The sequence below is a fragment of the Elephantulus edwardii genome, unplaced genomic scaffold (assembly GCF_000299155.1).
Source record: "Elephantulus edwardii isolate Elephantulus edwardi_28Jun2011 unplaced genomic scaffold, EleEdw1.0 scaffold00053, whole genome shotgun sequence".
Taxonomy (NCBI): domain Eukaryota; kingdom Metazoa; phylum Chordata; class Mammalia; order Macroscelidea; family Macroscelididae; genus Elephantulus; species Elephantulus edwardii.
The window spans coordinates 10636860-10655564 of NW_006399803.1; the positions used below are offsets into that span (position 1 = coordinate 10636860).

At 41.4% G+C, this 18705-nt stretch overlaps 1 protein-coding gene across 2 annotated transcripts in view; it reads right to left on the bottom strand.

The window, feature by feature from the left end:
- The window catches only part of GAB1 (GRB2-associated binding protein 1), a 174706-nt gene extending 161193 nt beyond the window's left edge, over positions 1–13513 (bottom strand). For both annotated transcript variants that reach the window (XM_006887012.1, XM_006887011.1), the window contains exon 1: positions 13442–13513. In XM_006887012.1, coding sequence (XP_006887074.1) covers positions 13442–13513 — 72 coding nt within the window. The remainder of the gene's footprint in view (positions 1–13441) is intronic.
- Positions 13514–18705: the final 5192 nt, after the last annotated feature.

Genomic DNA, 18705 nt, shown 5'->3' on the forward strand with positions numbered 1-18705 from the left:
AAAAAATGGTAAGTGAAATTATAGTTTTCTTTGTAAATAGATCAAGTATATACGTCTACTGTGGGTCATTGAAAATCATCTAGAAAAATATTTTAGGCTTGCTTTTCCTGATTGGAACATTAAACATTCACCAAATTTATAAGTTTAACCTTTGATTGTTCGACTGCTTATAGGAAGGGACGAGCAGAAGAGAGAATGGGCAAGGGAGGGTAAAGAAAAATATAGAACACAGTAACAAGAGCTTGATTTGTATCTTTTTCTTTGTAAATAAATAGTCCTTATCTCTCATTGCAGCTGCATTGTAACTGACCCTCTCTAGAGTTTCAGAAGTTGTAAATCACAAGAGAGGAGATCGCTTCCCCCTCCTACTCCTTGCAGAGCCACTGGTAGATCTGAAAGAGGCTTGGCCTTTGGGTAAGCAGCGCAGCTCCCTACTAACCTTGCTGTTAGGCAACACTGAGTTGACTATGACTCACAGTTACCCTATGAACAGCAGATCTTAACCTTGCCCTACTCTGTACTGTCCTCATGATCTCTGATCTGCTCCAGCCTAATGTTACAGATCTATTTTGTCAAAGGTCTTCTTCTGCTTCTCTGACCTTCCACATTTCCCAGCATGATGCCTTTTTCCAAGACTAGCCCCTCCTTACAACATATTCAAAATACATTTCCTCATCATGATGAAGTTTTATCATCCTTGCCTTTAAGAAGTACCCTGGTTGCACTTCCTCCAAGATAGACTGGTTTATTCTTTTGGCAATTCATGAGATATCCAGTACTCTTCTTCAACATCTCAATTCAAAGGCATCATCAATTCTTCTGTCTCTAGCACTCTTATTCACTGTCTAATTTTCAGAAGCTTAGAGAGTAACTGAAAGTAACCTTGGATCAGGTGCACCTTAGTCTTTAAACTGATCTTTAAACTGAAGTCACTGCTGTTTAGCACTTCTGTGACATTTTTGACAGCAGATTTTCCCCATGAAACATGTTTTCAGATTCCTGACTGTTGTTACCAGGGGTGTTGACTGTGGATCTAAGTAAACTGAAATAGTTGGCAACTTCAATCTTTCCTCCAGATCTCCCTAAAAGATCTAGCACTCAACGAAAATGATCAGAATATTTTAGTTAATTTGTATCAGCATCACAAGGAACAGATTATTGTCTCAAATATCTTCTTATCAGCTCAGAATTTTAACTTCTCTCAACATTTCAAATATTTAAACCTGAAATATTCTAAGAGAACTAGAAAAGACTACACTCCTACACAACTTTGGGGGTGTCAATTATAACTTTGCCAGAGGGTAGGGGGATCAAATAATACCTCCCAAACCGAATGAGGTAATGGTTGCTCATCAAGCTCTACACAATACGAATGGAATTCAAAACACTGAAGGTAGCATTCTGCCCAGTGTTCCTCATCCAAATGTCAAAGATTAAAGAGCTTTTCTCCCTCTAATCACTAATCAAGTGGTCATCCCTGAAACCAGAAACAATTTAATCTTGGCTACAACTATGCTGGCCAAGGCACTGACGGGAATGTGTCAAGAATTGGAGCTGAGAAGGCATACCAAGCATGCAATTCTTCAAGCAGGTAGTCATCTCAGGGAGGAGTTTCTGCTAGTCAGAAAGTGCCCCAGCCACATTTCCCAATAGAGCAGTAAACTTAAAACTGCATTTCAGAAGTGAAAAATGGTATATGATCTATGCTATTTCATTATTCCTACTCTTGATTACTACGTAATAGTGACAGAAATTAATTCCTCTGTTTTAGAGAAAAGATGACAGAATGTGTGTGAAGATTTTGTCACAAATACTTTGTGATGCAGGTGGTGGGTCCGGCGTGCCCTGCACCCAAGCCAAGTGGAGGGTAGGGAACTATAAGACAAAGAATGCTTTAACATTCTCCTACTTAAAATAAACAAATAAATAAAAATTCAGCAAATAAAATTGGCCATTTAATGCATTACATACAATATTTAAAAATTGGGCTGATTTCTCAATATGTTCCTGAAGTGTTTTTCTGCACTTTCATTTCACAAAAGCAACCCTCTTAAATCAAAATTCTATTAAATTTGATGTTTAACAGCTAAGGTTCTCTAGGCAATAACATTAATTAAACCAATCAGCACAGCAAGTCTTGATGCTGATTTTTCCCCACTTCAGATCCGAGGATGGTCTCCTTTCATTTTTTCCCTTGAAATATAAAGTGGAATTTTTCCTTTTTCTCACATATATGGAAAAAGCACAAGACTAGTTTAAAAAAAATAATACAGCAATAAACAGGATAGGTACAGCGAAGTTTAGTAGTTTTCTTCTTAAAAAAAAAAGAAAATTTTTATACAAGAAGAAATATCTGAGTTCTCAGTATACTGCTTTTAATTCATGACACAATGCAGTCATTATCATTATTATTTTCCTTTTAAGATACGTTTTTGAACATTACACTTAGGGAGTAACCCAGGCCATGTACAAATTAAAAGTAAAAATTTGAGAGAGGGAAAAAAATCCACTGGCAGTGAGACTGGCATTCTTCTCAGTATATAAAGAAACTTTAGTTCAGAGATAAGTTAAAATTTCCAAAACAAACACAAAGAGATCAGAAAACAAGAATCAAACGGTAGAAAATATGAAGAAACTCACATTTCCCCAGAGCTCTATTCTCTTTACAACTCACATCTTCATGTGCAGGCTGCACAGAGTAGCTCTGCTAAAGACAACCACATGGAAAATTTTTGTTCCAGATAATACTGCAGGATGGGCTTGGCAGCTACAAGTTATAATCAGAATGCTTCAAGAGCTAATGGAACAGAGATAACGACCAAACATGCATTAGAGGGCAGAGTCTTAACTATTTTGTAGAAAGCAGGCAGTGAGAGTGTCAAAAGCGATTAGGCATTCAGCAGTAAGAATTGTTCTCCTCAATCAAGAGAGTTCTCTCCTATGAATAAATAAAATGCTTAAAATACAAATGATCCCCCCCAACTTAAGGAATTCACATTTTATTTAAAGGGCTCATAGATATGCCTAGAAAAGTAGAAAAAAAATACAGTTCATAAAAAATTTTCTCAATAATCTTCCAGGCCTAAATTGCCAACTGTAATTCATTAAGGCTCCTGCAATTCACAACTCCAGAGGTTACTTATTTAATAACATGGGGAAATCCACATATGATGAGCCTTTTTTTTCCTGGGAGTCATATAAAGATGAGAATGCTAATTTATTTATGCTTGCTGTGGAGGGAGAGAGAATAAAATTACTTGTGACTTGGTAAGTTCCCTGTTGACAGCTTGAGATAAAAAGAATCACAGAGACATTGTGACTTCTATCCAAGTTCAAATGGCAAATTCAGATGGAGCTCTAGTTTGGTGGAAAGTAGCCACCATGTTAATGCAAGGCATGTGAAATGAGAGAAAACCCTCCATCAATAGTCAGAAGGGGTTTAATGTGATCCAATGGCATTATTCTTTTTCCTCCAACACTAGTTGGCACACACACAACTAGGCAAAGATGGCTTCCAAAGTCCAAAATAAGACGCTAGCTAGCCCAAGGCAGCCCTGGCCCTCCCGCTGGAACTCAGAAGCAAATGAATCAAAGGCTCTTTTATTCTTCCTCCCACCAGAACATGCTCCTTCTCTGTTGTAAACGAAATGCTTGCCAGAGTGAATTATTTAGTTCAAAACAGACATAAAGAAATCTTAAATAGCACATGTCCTTTGGAATTTTAATAAGTTCAGGTGCCCCAACAAGTTGTTTTGTTTGTTTCTAGTTAGATAGGGAAAATTCACTTATGGTCAGGTTCCCATCAGGAGCATTAGGTCATTATAGAAACAGAAACTTCTCAAACTAGGAAAGTTAGAACTGGCCACCATCCAGACTTCAGGCTGGGCATGAAATTGAGGTGTTTTGAAGCATTCTTTTCACTCCAATGTCTAAACCCCACACAAAGTCACCCTTCTTCCTCTAAAACTGGTCCTTCCTTATGATTTTGCTCTTTCTGCCCTCAGCACCCCTCGATTCTTCCAAGAACACAGTCTGAAATTGACTGGTGAAGTCTTCCCTGGCAGCCACCTCCTGGGACTGCTCTCTGACTGAACTCTTACGCAGTGTGGCAATGAATCACAGATGGCCAGCCTTACAGCACATCTCTTATAAAAAAAGGATTTAAATGACCATGTGTTTAAAGACTATCTTTACAAATAAGATGAGAAATTCCCGTAAAGGTAGGGAGTGAGGCTTTTCCTCATTGTGTATTCTCTGCATATTTTATTATAAAAGTTCCAGAAATACCTGTTTATTCATTCCATCAAGAAGTATTTTTGTAAAAAAAAAAAAGTATTTTTGTTTGTTTTCACATCAACAAGTATTTTAAAAAACAAACAACCCGGGGAGAAGGGTGCAACAATGAATGAATGGAATTCCAAAATCTCTGTAGATGTTCACTGAAATGAAAAATAAATAAATTAAAATAAAAAGCCAAACAACCAAACAACAACAGGGACTGATTACTTAATAAGATAAGCAGGTGCTTGGGCCATCAACAGAGGACAGGGTGTCACCAGTCATCCACAGCAAAGATCCACAGATGCCAGGCAGGCACTTAAAGAAAAATGTGCACAGCAGTGGACAGGGTATTAAATGAAACTCGTAAGTAACAGTGTTCATGGTTGAGAATGTGTGTGGGTGGGTGGGGGGAACCAAGGAAAAAAACAAGTCAGTGCTGTAAAGCCAATTCTGACTCACCGCAATCCTACAGGACAGAGTAGAATTATACTATTGGTTTTCCAAGGCTGTAAATCTTTACAGAAGCAGACTGCCTCCTTCTCCCTTGCAGCAACTGGTGAGTTCAAAGTGCCACCATTCTGGTTAATAGCTCAACTCTTACCTCACTGCCTTGTTGTTGTTAAATGCCATAGAGTTGTAGACAACCCATTGCGACCCTATGAACAAAAGTCTTGAACACAAAACTTTCATCTTTTCTCCAAGTTCACAGAGTTTCTAGAGGCAAATTTTTTTTGGAAGTGGATGCCACACCTGCTTCAAAGCTTGTTTTTATTCGGGAAATCCACAAAAACCAGGCCCAAGTGCCCAAAAGCCTTTTTAAATTCAAGGTCAAATCCAATCACCTCACACCCTCTTGCCAGCAGGAGCCACACCCTCGTCTCAACACTAAATCAGAAAACATACCTTCACAGAATCCGGCCATTACCAGGAAAATATATCAGGTAAGAAGAAAGTGCACTTAAGATCACAAGGGCACCCATGAGCAAAGTTGTTTAAGCTATGAGGTCCCTACGACCGCAACACCTTCCCCAAAATGTGTCTCCTAAGGTTCCTTTACAAGTAAATGAAACTCCCTATCTTGGTGGTTGGTGGGCTGTCAACTCTGTCTAATAAAAAGTAATTTGTTGTAGCATCTGTTTTATGCTAATTAAATATATTTTATGACATCTTTCCATTTAGAAATACAACATTTATTACAAAGCATGCACCAAGACTGGTGTATAAACAGTTTAAAGCAAAACTGGTAAAGTCAATTTTTCATTGTTGGGGATCAGCTTTTTTTTTTTTTTTTTTAGTTTTTATTTTATATTGGTTTGCTTACAAAGTTTGTAAGCACTTTGTTTTCACACTATGCTTTACTCACACTGTTTCATGAAGCTCAAGAAAGAATTTTTTACAATTATAAAATTATTTTCTTTGCTGTAGAATAACTGAATTTATTTTTAGACAGTGTGATATACAGAAAAAAAAATCTTACAGCTCATTATTGCTGTTGTTGTTGTATACAGTTGAGTCAGAACTGACCCATAGCTGACCCTCCAGCAGTTTTTCAGATGCAGTAAACTTCATAGGAGAATGATCCTTTTTCTCATACAGAGCAACTGGGGGATTGGAGCCATGTGCTTTCCTAATTGCAGTGCAGTTTCTTACCACTAGGCCACCAGAGCTACCCTACAATGTTCCAATCCAGTTCATCTTATTTTGCTAAAATGGCACATATTCCACTTATGCATTCAATCACTAATATACAGCTGCCTTCAAAAATTAATTAAGACACAAAGATAGCAATGCACCTACTTCTCATTTATCAACTAGCTTGTTATCTAACAGTTTAAAACCACACAAATCTGTTGTTGTGTTGTTGTTGTGTATCACTTGGTCGGAATCGACCCATAACTGACCCTCTGACAAGTTTTCAGAGGCAGTTAACTGCATGGGAGAAGAATGGTCATCCTTCTCCCACAGAGCAACTGGTGGCCTCCGGGATTGCAACACAGCTTCTTGCCACTTCTAGGCCACCATAGCTCGATTCCCATGCGTGGAAAGGTGGAGGGTCAGCAAAAGAGAAAGATATTCAACAAGATGCCCTGACACAGTGATTGCAGCAATAGGCTCAAGTTTGTCAGAGATGATAAGGATGGTACAAGATAGGGCTGGATTCAGATTTGTTGTTTACTGGGTCCTTAAGAACTGTCCTCAATTTGATAGCACCTCACAACAATTGAGAAGCACTCTTTCCACCATAGGAAATGTCTGAGAAGATCAGTGTTAAACTGCACAAAGCTTGGTATCTAGAGCAACTGCTCTCCCTTATTTCATTTTACAGATAAAGAAACCACAACTCAGAATAATTATCTGTATAGTGGCAAACTCAAGCAGAATCTGGTAACCCTGATACTCATCACATAGTGCCTTCAAAAATATCTTAAAGGGGAGCTCTGGTGGCCTAGTGGCAAGGAGTTGCAACTACAATCCCAGAAGTGCACGGTTCAAATCCACCAGATTCCTCTGCCGGGGAAGGAGGGACAATCTTCTCCTGTACCAGTCAGATCTGATTTGACAGTACACTCACACAAAAATAATAAAATTTAAAAAAAATATCTTAAAGGGAAAAAGCTGTCAAAAGTAAAGTTGTTGTTAGGTGCTGTCAAATTGACTACAACTCAGTGACTCCATGAACCACGGATAAGAACCTTGCCCTTCAAGTAATGGTCCACCTATTGTAATGTCCCTTTGATCTAAGAGTTTGTGTTGAAAATGAGTGTTGGCACTTCATATTTTGAATCTATCACTGCGTTAAATGTCCCCAAATTACAAGTGACACACCAAGTCATAACTTCATAGGTTTTTGTTTGTTTTTTAGAAGATAATTTTTTTTTTAATTTAGGTTGTTTATTTTTCATTTCAATGAACATCTACAGAGATTTTGGGATTCCATTCATTCATTGTTGCACCCTTCTCCCCGCACAAACCATCGTTTTTTTTTTACAAACCAAAATGTGGATTTTCATATAACCTCAAAACAAAACGTCTTCATCACTGTATTAAGTAAAATAGATCTATTAAGGAAAATTACAGCAAAATACATTTCAATTACCAATCTGTCATCAAACTGTCCTAGACGACTATTCTCCTTATGTGCCCTCAAGTCGTCTACAACTCATGGCAACCCTATGAACAACTATCAAACCCTGCCCTATCCTGAACTATCTTCATAATCTCCACCTGGCTTCAATACGCTGTTGCAGTCAGTGCAAATTCATCTCTTCCAAGGCCTTTCTCTCTTACACTGAACCTCTACTTCCTCCCACCTGCAGGAGCCTCCTGACAACATGCTCAAAGGATGTGAAATGAAATTCCATTAAGGAGTACCATGGCTGTACTACCTCCAAAACAGAGTTTTAAGGAGTCCACGGTACTGCTTTTCATTAGCACCACAACTCAATTCTTTGTCTCCTTTATTCATTGCCCAAATTGCAGATGCACACAAAACAAGTGAAAGGTACCAAGGCTCAGGTGGGTCACATCTTAGATTCTAAAGGGATATCCTTGCTATTTAGCACTTTAATGAGGTCCATAACAAAAAACTTTGTCAATGCAACACATCTTTTGATTTCTTGATGTGTCCATGGCTACTAATTGTGGATACAATTAAAACAAAGTTATTGACATCAATCTTTTCTCCATCTACCGTGATGCTGCCTATTAGTCTAGCTGTGAAGATTTTTGTTTTCTTGATGTTGAGGTATAATCTACACTGAAGGTTGTTCAAAGATGATATTTAAAAGAATAACAATAAAGAATTCTTAAACCACTCCTGAAATTTCCTAATGATAATCTATAAATTCCAAAAGAAAACAATCAGATTTAGGAATTCAACAATTTTTGCACAAAGAGTCTTATTCTTACTGCTAGGCACAGGCATGAGAAAAAGAGAATTGAGTATCATTAACTATCACAGATGCTTTGATGCAATTGTGTTTTGATGAGCCTGGTTAATAGAAACCATGTTCCTGCCACACTTGAAAAGGTACAAAGAAAAAACATTAAGAATCTGAGTAGAATGTGGACTAACCATTGTGATGTCTGCAAGAAAAAATTTCTTTCAACAGAACTAATTATGTTCTAATTATGTAACTGTAAGCAAAACCTTCAGAATTTGTTGACCATAGTGATAATCACCAGAAAGGAGGCAGGAAGAGCTTGCTCTAGACATCACAATTTTCTTTGGTGGAGGACACTACTGTCAGGAACTTGGGAAATGCTTCCAAGGTCTTGGGCTGTCCTTGGATCAAGGAGATGCAGCTACCCTGCCTGCCTGCCTGCCCTCCTCATGTCAGATGTCAGGTGCCCACCTAGTGGGAGAGGCTGTTTCTGCTTCTAGGCCCATTTCCAGAACCAGCAGGGCAGACAAAGAACCGGCCTGTCAGTTGACAGCTGCAGAGCTGACAGAACCCAAGCTGGGTGCAGATTAGGCATTCAAGACTTGCTCCCAGCCTGCCTGTCAGCTAACAGGCTACCTTGCCCTGGCCTCAGAAGCATGTTCACCTGCTGAGATTCCACACCTCCCCAAATCAGAAAGCCAGGCAACAGAGGAGCCCAGACACTGGAGTACAGGCTTGAGGGAAGCTTGCCCGCATGGCTATCGCAGAGACTCGCTGGCTTGAACCAATCCTTTGTCTTTGGACTTAACATTTCCTTTCAGCTAAAATTTCAAGTCTTAATAAAAAAAGTCATCCTTTTTCCCTCTAAATGGATAGTTTGTCTTTAAACGATTCTTTGAAAACATGAGCACCATTGTTGACTGCACATGACCAAGACTTTACTCATTATTTTTATATCCTGACTAACAGATCTATCTGCGCATGATTCCACTTGGGTCTATAACAAAATTTTAAAAACTAGTAGTTTAATATATGATGCAGGACAAAGCGGAAAGAAAACAATGCAATTGTCCATCTATTATAAGTACACTCTTAAAAATACATGGAGAAAGAGAAACTAACAAGGAGTTCTTACCCCTTTGCCAGCAAATATAGGAAAAATTTTAAAAAGTAAAGGCTGGGAATTGCTCACTTGTTAATTTTTAAAGAAATACAGATTTTTTTAGGAAACAGAGTTCATTCTAAGAAATTCAAGAAAGGCTTATACATCAGAAGAACATGTTCTTGTTGTTATATGCAGTTGTGTCAGTCAGAACCAACTCTGATTGGTGACAATGGTTTTTGAAGGCTGTAAATCTCATTCGAGGACCCTGTCTGTCTTTCTCCCATGGAGAATCAAACGGCAACTAGATCTCCCTCTGATGAACATACAGATGTGTACATAAAATGATAAACAATGCTGTCTGAATTAAGTTTTAGCAGTGTACTATATAGGGAGCTTCTAATCTAAAGGCTACATCTCGAAGATAACGATGAATAAATCCCCTCCCATTTATCAATGTCAAGGCAATTTACAGTCTTAGAAGCCCAATGGAGGGTCAGCTATCAGTAGGTTACAACATGATGACAATGAGTTACTTAGTTAGCTAGCTGATTAGAAGCGAATACAAAACAGCAAATATAAAATGATGTTGTAAATGGAATTAATGTATTAGGAGCTTTAAAGTTAAGCTAAAACAGTTCTGAGTTATAGGCTCTTAAGAATTATCTTAATCACTGCTTGGACTATCTTACAAAGGCTGTAAAGAGTAAGACGACTAACTGTCAAAATCCCATGAGTCAAATACTTCCCAACAGAATCATAATGCTCAAATTCCCTGAAGTCTCATAATAACAATTACATATATATAAGAATAATTACAGTTACCACAAACCCAAGATAGTTTTCACAGCAAATTCATTCATTAAAAACCATTCTAAAAGCAGTATTTTGCATGTTGAACGGCCAAGAATGTTTCCTTTCATTCAGAAAATAGAGATGTTGCATGATCATAAACAAGGTCTAAGAAATGCATACACTTATATATTTTTTCCCCTTCTATCTTTAATGGTAAAAGTTGCATTAGCAAAAGTAGAAATTAGATACCTAAATAAAAAGATCAGTAATAACTTGGGAATGGCTAAATCTTCTGGACAATCAATTTAACAGCTGAAAAAAGTAAAATAAGCCTCATTTAAGTGATTATACGCCTTCTTTTCCTCCCAGGCACCACAACTGTGAGTGTCATCCAACTCATTGTCTCCCTGGGCCATTTCAGTGCACTTCACTAGCATGTAAAGAAAATATACTACCACTTCATTGTGTAAGAAGAAATCCAGCCTTCTCCCAGTTGCTAGGCATATTTTCCTTTCTGGTCAAAACACAAATGTATGTCTATGGTCTCTCAAAAGTCTTATTATGGTCCTACGTTATTTTGAACTTGCTCCTTAAACATGCATAAAATATTTATACCATATATCATCCAAGGAACATAATCACACTTTAGTTTACACACTAAAGTTCACTTTTCACACCTGCTCTGTCAACACATGTTCATAGATTCATGGAAAGTTCTCATCTGAAAGGACCTTTAGAGATGATCTAGTCCGTGTCTCATATATGAAATGAACTAGATGAAAGTAATTAACCATTTATGGTGTACTGAGTCAGGCTGACCTGGGTTCACACCCTGCCTCCAGCATATTCTGGTTGTCTACACTGTTTTCTTATCTGTACAGCAGTATTAATACCTACCTTATAAAGCAAGGATTAAAAGAGGGGGGGTAAAATATACACATATATAGGGAGTTCTGGTGGCCAAGTCTGTAGGGAGCTGCACGTCTCTGGCAGTTCAAATCCACCAGTGGTTCCTCAGGAAATGGGCAATCTCCCTCTCGCGCAATTTACAGATTCCAAAACCCCAAGGAGAATCAACTATGAATAGATTTGGACTCGAAGGCAACAAGGTTTTTAAATATGTGTGTATATGATGTATGCATACATACATAAAGTTGTGCACCCCAAAAGCAGCTAATTTTTTCGTTTTCCCCTCTGTATTACCTAGCTTTACGGTGCCCAGTTGTTGTTGTTGTTGTTGTTAAGTGCCGTAGAGTCTCAGGCGACTCACAGCGACCCTGTGAAGGAGAGTCCTCGATGCTGGTGCACAGTACAAAAAGTAAAAAATTAACCATGTAAAAGCAGCCCTCAAACAGATGCTTAATTATCAAAACCTAGTTCTCCAAAAATCTAATCACTCAGGTTGGGTGTATGAGTAACAGTAGTTACTGTGTATCATCTAGCTGAAACTGATCCACAGCTGACTCTCCAACAGGTTTTCAGAGACAGTTAATGGCAAAGGAGGAGACTGCAACTGGTGGACTCAAACCCCATACTTTCAGAATTACAGCGCTGCTTCTTGCCAATTAGGCTACCAGAGTGCATGCGACTACTAGCAAAAAGGCTGACAGTTACGCCTATCAAGGTGCCCTGATGACAGATTAGCTATCTACTTTCAAAAGGTCAGAAGCTGAGTTCCAGGGGCCTAGTGGCAAGAAGCTGCACTGCAATACTGAAAGCGCTTGGTTTGAATCTACCAGACACTCCACACACAACACAAAAAAGTCAGAGGCATGAAAGCCCCTTAAAGAGTAGTTCTATGATGCATGGAAGGGGCCCCCCATCATGAGTCAGGGTCAACTCTAAAGAAATTAACAGTCTAAATTTAGTCTTTCCTAAACTGTGCTTCCTTAAAACAAATGTGTCTCTTATCTCTCTACTCATCCCCCTCCCTTTGCCTCTTACACATTCTTATAATAAAGAATCTTTACTAGGTTATTTAAACAAGCAGGAATTAAGTGAAGCAACAGAATCTAGAGGTTTAAAATTTCGTGAGAACTTTCTTAGGATTTGTGGCATCAAACGTTTAAATGGCAAAAGTCAGTCAGAAACTCACTGCTGAGCTGTAGGCGAATTTAAGTATTGCACTTCTCTCTGGTGGCCTAGCTGTAAAGAGTTGTGCTGGCAACCCAAAGGTACACAGTTCCAATCTGCGAGCTGCTCTGTGATGGGCAAACTCCTCCCACTGGGTTAACTGCCACTGAAAACCCGCCGGAGGGTCAGCTATGGGTCGGATCAAACTCCACTGGGACACAACAACTGGAGCTCGAATACGGGATGTAGATGTCCCCTAACATGAATCAGGTAATACAGTAATACACATGTTAGTCCTGAAATAGAAAACTTACATTTAAAGGAGAAAAGTTTTGCTTTCAGAAGTTTTACTAGAAAAACATTTGCTCAATATGTCAGGAGAAGTGTCATTTCTTTGCTTTCCAAGAGGCAGCAGCAAAAACAAACAGAAACAGAGGTTGGATGAAAACTTCAAGTAACTGAGGAGGACACAGATTTTTACTGAAGTTGATTCTTTCAAGGAGTATTTTTTCCTAACAGTTAAAACAGTTTAACAAATACTGCGTATCTTTTATCAATTACACAAATAATATTTAGGCCACGTTGCTGCCATTAGAAACATTTGTGGTAACACATTAAAAGCCCCTCGTTTTGAGGTGCCTCCTCCAACAGGGCTTGACAGCGCATCCAAAGTGCCCAAACATGATCCACCAGGCTCCTCTTTCTCTGGAAGCAAACTGCCAAGGCACTTGGGCCAAATTCAGTGCCCCTCAATTCGAAAATGTGAACCCTGCTAAGCAAACGGCAAGGAGCCTCGAGTAAAGAATTTTCCCTTTTTTTCCGGCATAAAGGAGATGTCTGCCTCCAGTCTCTTACCCCACAGCCCCTTTTAATGCAACCTATCTCCAAGGGGAGAGAAGGGCGTGAAGCAAAAAGAGGTCCCGGGTTAATACTAAAACTTCATCAGCTTTCAAAGGCCCACACTCCCACAATAGTTAGGTGCAGATACATCTAAAGAGGGAAGAATGAATGCCCCCCCTGCCCGCCACCTAAAAGCCGTAATAAAAACATGCAGCGAGAGTTCATTGGAAACCTTGGGTCCTTCTAAGAGTGATAAGGCCCAAGCAGCCGAGTCGTCCAGAATCTGGAAGACTAAAGTTGCCAGCCAAAGTACAGTGTAAACTAGGGCGTGAGTGCACAGCACTAGGTCCCGAGCCTGATGCGGGAAAGGGCGGGGGAGGGGGAAGAATGGAGGACTAATAAACCCAGAGCGCAAGAGACCTCGAATCTATAGGGGAGGGGGTCCGGCCGCTGAACCTCTACTTACATAACGCTTCAACTTTTTCTCCGGGGGGGACTTGCGGAGCCATCCCTGGCAGACCACTTCGCCGCCGCTCATGATGCGCGCCTCTCGGGCCCCGGGCCGGGCAGCTGACGGGCAGGCGGGCGAGCTCCCGACAAAGCCGACGCCTGCTGAGGGCGCAACGCTGAGATCCCGGTTGTCCCGGGCGCGCACCCTCCGCCGACGGGACGGGCAGGCTCCCGGCGCGCGCTCAGCCCGCTCTAGCCGGCTTCCAGCGTCTGTCTCCTCTCGGCCGCTCCAGATATGAGCAGAAATGGACTGCTCCGCCCCTGTCGACACCACTGGGCAGCGTCCGCCACGGGGCCGAGGGTGCCCCGGCCTCCCTTCAGTGCACCCGCCAACCGCGCTCAGTCTCAGCTGTACTGGCGACTTCGCGGGACGCTGTCCGGGCAAGGAGCCGGAGCTTCGGAGCCCTTGGGCTCCACCCCCTAAGGACAGAACCTCCCCCGAGCGCTTTCCGAAAGACACTGCTCAGACGCACACACAATGCCCCCGCGCGGTGCCTCCTCTCGCTCGCCCTCGATGGGTCTCGGTGCGCCCTGCGCGATCCTCTCCTTCCTCCTCCCGGGGGAGGCGGGTCACTTCTCGGCGGCGCCCGGGAAACTGGGAGGAAAGGGGCAGCCGCGAGGCTCCTGCGCGCAGCGGGCACCAGGCAGGTCCCGGGCCGCAGGGGGAGCCGCCCAGTCTGTGGCGAGCGCTGGGCGCCGTACGACTGCGGACTCCAGGGAGGGCGCAGGTCCTGCTGGAGGGTAGGTCTGCTCTTGCCGCCGCCGGAGTGGGCGAGGGACCAGACGCTCGGCTGCGGCAGAGTCCCCACTGTCCCGTCCCCTCGCGCTCCTCCCTAGCTGCCTCCCCCACCCTGGGGTGCTCGGCAGGTTCTGAGCGGCCCGGCCCCCAGCTGCAGTCCCTCCCTCTCCAGGCCTCCCGGCTGCTCTTCCTCCCTTTTCTCCTCCCCTTCCCAGCCGGCTCCGGTTTCTGCCCAGACTTTCTCTGAAACTCCGCCGGAGCGCTCCAGCCAAAACAACAAGGGCTGGAGAGGAGGAGGGAGGCAGCGGGCGCTGGAGGGAGGGAGCCCGAGTCCGAGCAGCACGCTGGGATCTGTAGTTCGAAAAGCTCCAAAGGGCTCCTCGACCGCCAGCTGCGGTCTTGGCCTGAGACCCCAGAGTCCTCTTCGCCTGGGAAGGTGCCGGGCACTTTGTAAGCGTGGTGGAGCGGAGAATGTTCAAATGATTATTTCAGGGTTTGCCATTTCTGTAAACCCTGTCACTTCAGAATGTGTACGGTGCTGCAAACCAGAAGTTTTGGGGGTGTCTCTATTTGATATAGCACAAAACAAAAAGACCCGTGGAAGAGAGACCGCCTCCATGTGGGAAGGGACTCCGCGGGTCCCCACCCGAAAGCCCTGAGAGCTGGGGCTAGGAGAGTGAGAAGACGTGGTGCAGGGAAGCGCACTATGGCGACCTGGAGACTCGAGGGCAGAGGGGGGATGTTTCACGCTCGCCCCAACTGTTGTCAGTTTCTTTCACTTTATGCGTTAAATCCATCTGTCCTGATACGTTGGGCTAGAAAAAGGAAAGTTACTGGATCTTCTTCTTGTGTGTGTGTGTGTGTGTGTGTGTGTGTGTGTGAAAATGATTTTACTTGGTCATGAGTTTAATATGATCCTATAATAGAAATAGATTGCATTTTCCAGTGTATTTAGGAGGTGGAGGGAGAAAGCCCAAAACAAATGGTAAAAGTTGAAATTTACCTTCGGTCAAGTCCAGTTGAACCTATGGAGATCCTGTATGTACAGAGTAAAACTGTTCCTTGGATTCTTCAAGTCTGACCTCTCTGAAGCTAATCTTGAACAGTGAGTTAGAACCATTAACGTTTTGGTTAAGCCAATAGTCAAGTATTTAACTTTTTACCACCTATGAGTCGCAGGCGACTCGACGGCACATAACAACAACAACAACAAGGATTTCTATACTTTTGAAATATAGAAAATCAAATAAAAACTGTAAACTGGGAGAAGTGAGTATCTCTGGAAAACGTAACCTCAGGCATTTTCTTAATATGAAACGTAAATGTACAAATTATAGTGGGGAAACTGCACTTTTGGAAGTGACATAAGATAGAAGACGAAGAACCATCACAAATACAGATTTTGATAAATTTACCTGAAGGCAAGAAACAGGTGAAAACTAACAGGTGGAAATAGGTCAGAGAGGATGAGAATGAGCCTATAGATACTTAGTCAGCAACTTGAAAGATGTTGTGAAGATAGGACAATCATATTTAGTTTATGGAAGAATAAAAAAGGGAAAGCATGAAGAGAAAAAAAAAAAACACAAGCAGAGAGATTACTTAATAAAACCCTGATTTTTGACTCACTCATGTTGACCCCGTGTGTCGGAATAAAACTGTCCAGGGGAGCTGATTTTTAGATGTAGATCTCTAAACCTTTCTTTTGAGGCATCTCTGGGTTAAACATCAACCTTTTGGTTAACAGCTGTTGCTACATGTATTAACCATTTGCACTACCCTGGGACACTCAGTTACTTCATGTCATTAGGTGCAATCAAATCAGCTTAGACTCATAAGTCGTATGTACAAAAAGACTGAAACCCAGCTTTACTAAATTCATTGGGTCAACAATAGTAGTTACTTCATTGTTGTTGTTGTTTACTGTGGAGTCAGGACTGACTCATACTTGAACCACAAGTGGGTTTTCAGAGTAAATCACATGAGAGATCGCCCAGCTTTCTCTTGCAGAGCTTGGTGGCTTTAAACCTCATCCCATTAAATCGACAGTACAACTTCTTGCTGAACAACTAGAGTTCTTTTACCTCATAGTGTGTTTCAGTGAGCCGACCCCCCTCTCGTCCGAGCACCTCAAAGTGGACAGATGGCTGCAGAACCACGTTAAGTCCCAAACTCCTAAAGATCATGATAAAATACAACCACCCCCCCCCTTTATCCAAATATGAAGGGCTTCAACATGCAATAAATTTCTATTGGGTTAACATCTTCAGTAATATAATCATATTCAAAACCATTATGAAAATAGAACTTAGTTGAATAACCCAATAAATTTTCAGGTGGCCTAGTCGTAAGAAACTGTGCTGCAATAGAATACCAACATTCAAATCTACCAGGTGCTTTACAGAAGGAAAGACAATCTCCTCCTCTGCAATTTACTGCTTCTGAAAACCCTCTGGAGGGTCAGCAATGGATCAGTTCCTAGTCGAAGGTGTATACAACAACAATAAAAAGTTACCAGAAAATAAAGTTGGTGTTCTAATCTTATATTCAGATTATATTAAGAACATCATCAATAGAATCAATCAGAAGAGGACTGGTTCCACTGAAGTTTAAAGCCCTTCACAATTTGGTAGATACTTAAGTAAGATAAAGGTTTAGCTCCTAGATCTGAATTAATTTTTCACATGAGCAATTTTTCTTTTTTAAGAAAAATCTTTTTTTTAATTTTAATTGTGATTCTAGCAAAAGTATACAGAAAAGTTGGCTTTTTATTCATTAATTCATTGTTGCATATTTTCTTCCCTCTCCCTTCCCCCCTTCTTTGCAACATACCTCTTATTAGGGACATTTGTCTTACATGTAATACCTAATCATATATTTCTTTTAAACAGTTCTCTCCCTCATTCGTTTCAATATAATGTTTGTTGTCTATCCACTTTTTTCCTTTTCTCTACACCTCCCATGTCAGTCCTGCTTTATAACAATGTAGTTATATCAATTTATCGTTTTGAGACTAAGACATTTCACTCAGCGTAATGTCCTCCAGGGTCACCCATGTTGTGTAATGTTTTATCAGTTCATTATTTTTCAGGATTCCACTGTCTAAATACTTTGTTGTTGTTATGTGCAGTCGAGTCGCCTGCAATTCATAGCAACCCTATGTACAACAGCCCTAAACCCTGCTCTATTCTGTGCCAATCTTATTGTCATTGACTCATCTACCCCCGTTATCCCCGTCACTGAATCAATCCATCTCATCAAGAGTTTTCCTCTCTTGCACAGTCCCTCACCACTCCCAAGCATGATGTGCCTCTCCAAGAACCAGTCCCACCTTGCAACATGTCCAAAGTAGGTCAAACAAAGCTTCAGAATCCTTGCCTCCAAGGAGCAGCCCAGTCTCACCCTCTTTAGAATAAAGCTGTTTATTCTCCTAGTCGTTCATGATATATTCAACACTCTTCTCCAGCACCACATTTCAAAGGCATCAATTTCCCTTCTGTCATCCCTAGTCATTGTCCAGCTTTCTGATGCATAGCTAGTAATTGCAAAGACTCTGGCTTGGACCAGGTGCACCTTATTCTCCAGACTGACATTGTTGCTCTTTAGTACTTTGGAGAGGTCTCTGACAGCAGACTTTCCCAATGCAATTCGTCTTTTAACTTCCTGGCTGCTGGTACCAAGAGTGTTGACTGTAGAGCCAAGCAAACTAAAACTGTTAATAATCTCAATCCTTCACCATCTATCATAATACTGTCAATTGGCCCAGTGGTAAGAATCTTTGTCTTATTGATATTGAGCTTCAATGCCTATTGAAGACTGCAGTCCTTGACCTGCAGCAAGAGATTAAGGTATGACTCAGTTTCAGCAAGCAGGGCTGTGTCATCTGCATAATGCAGATATTTGATGAGTCTTCTTCCAATCCTGATGCCACATTTCTCCTCTTAGAGCGCTGCCTACTGATTAATCTGATGCCTTTGAGCTGCAGTGCTGGAGAAGAGTGTTGTATATACCATGGACTGCTAGGAAAACAGGTTCATTCTGGAGAGGGTAAAATTGGGCTGCTCCTTGGAGGCAAGAATTCTGAAGTTTCATCTGGCCTACTTTGGATATGTTACAAGGAGGGACTGGTTCTTGGAGAGGGACATCATGTTTGGGAGGGTGGAGGGACAGCACAAGAGACAAAGACCCTCGATGGCGTGGATCAATTCAGTAACTAGGGTACTGGAGGGAGGTGTGTCAAAGACAATAAGGTTGGCACAGGGTAGAACAGGATTTAGGGCTTTTGTACATAGGGTTGATATGAGTTGCAAGCGACTCGACAGCACATAACAACAACAACAACATAATAGATTGAAAAGATATGGAAATAGGACACATCCCTGGCATACACCTTTCGAAATTTTGAACCATACAGTGTTTCTTTGCTCTGTTCTGACTACTGCCTCCTGGTCCAAGTATAGGTTTCGTATAAGCACAGTCTT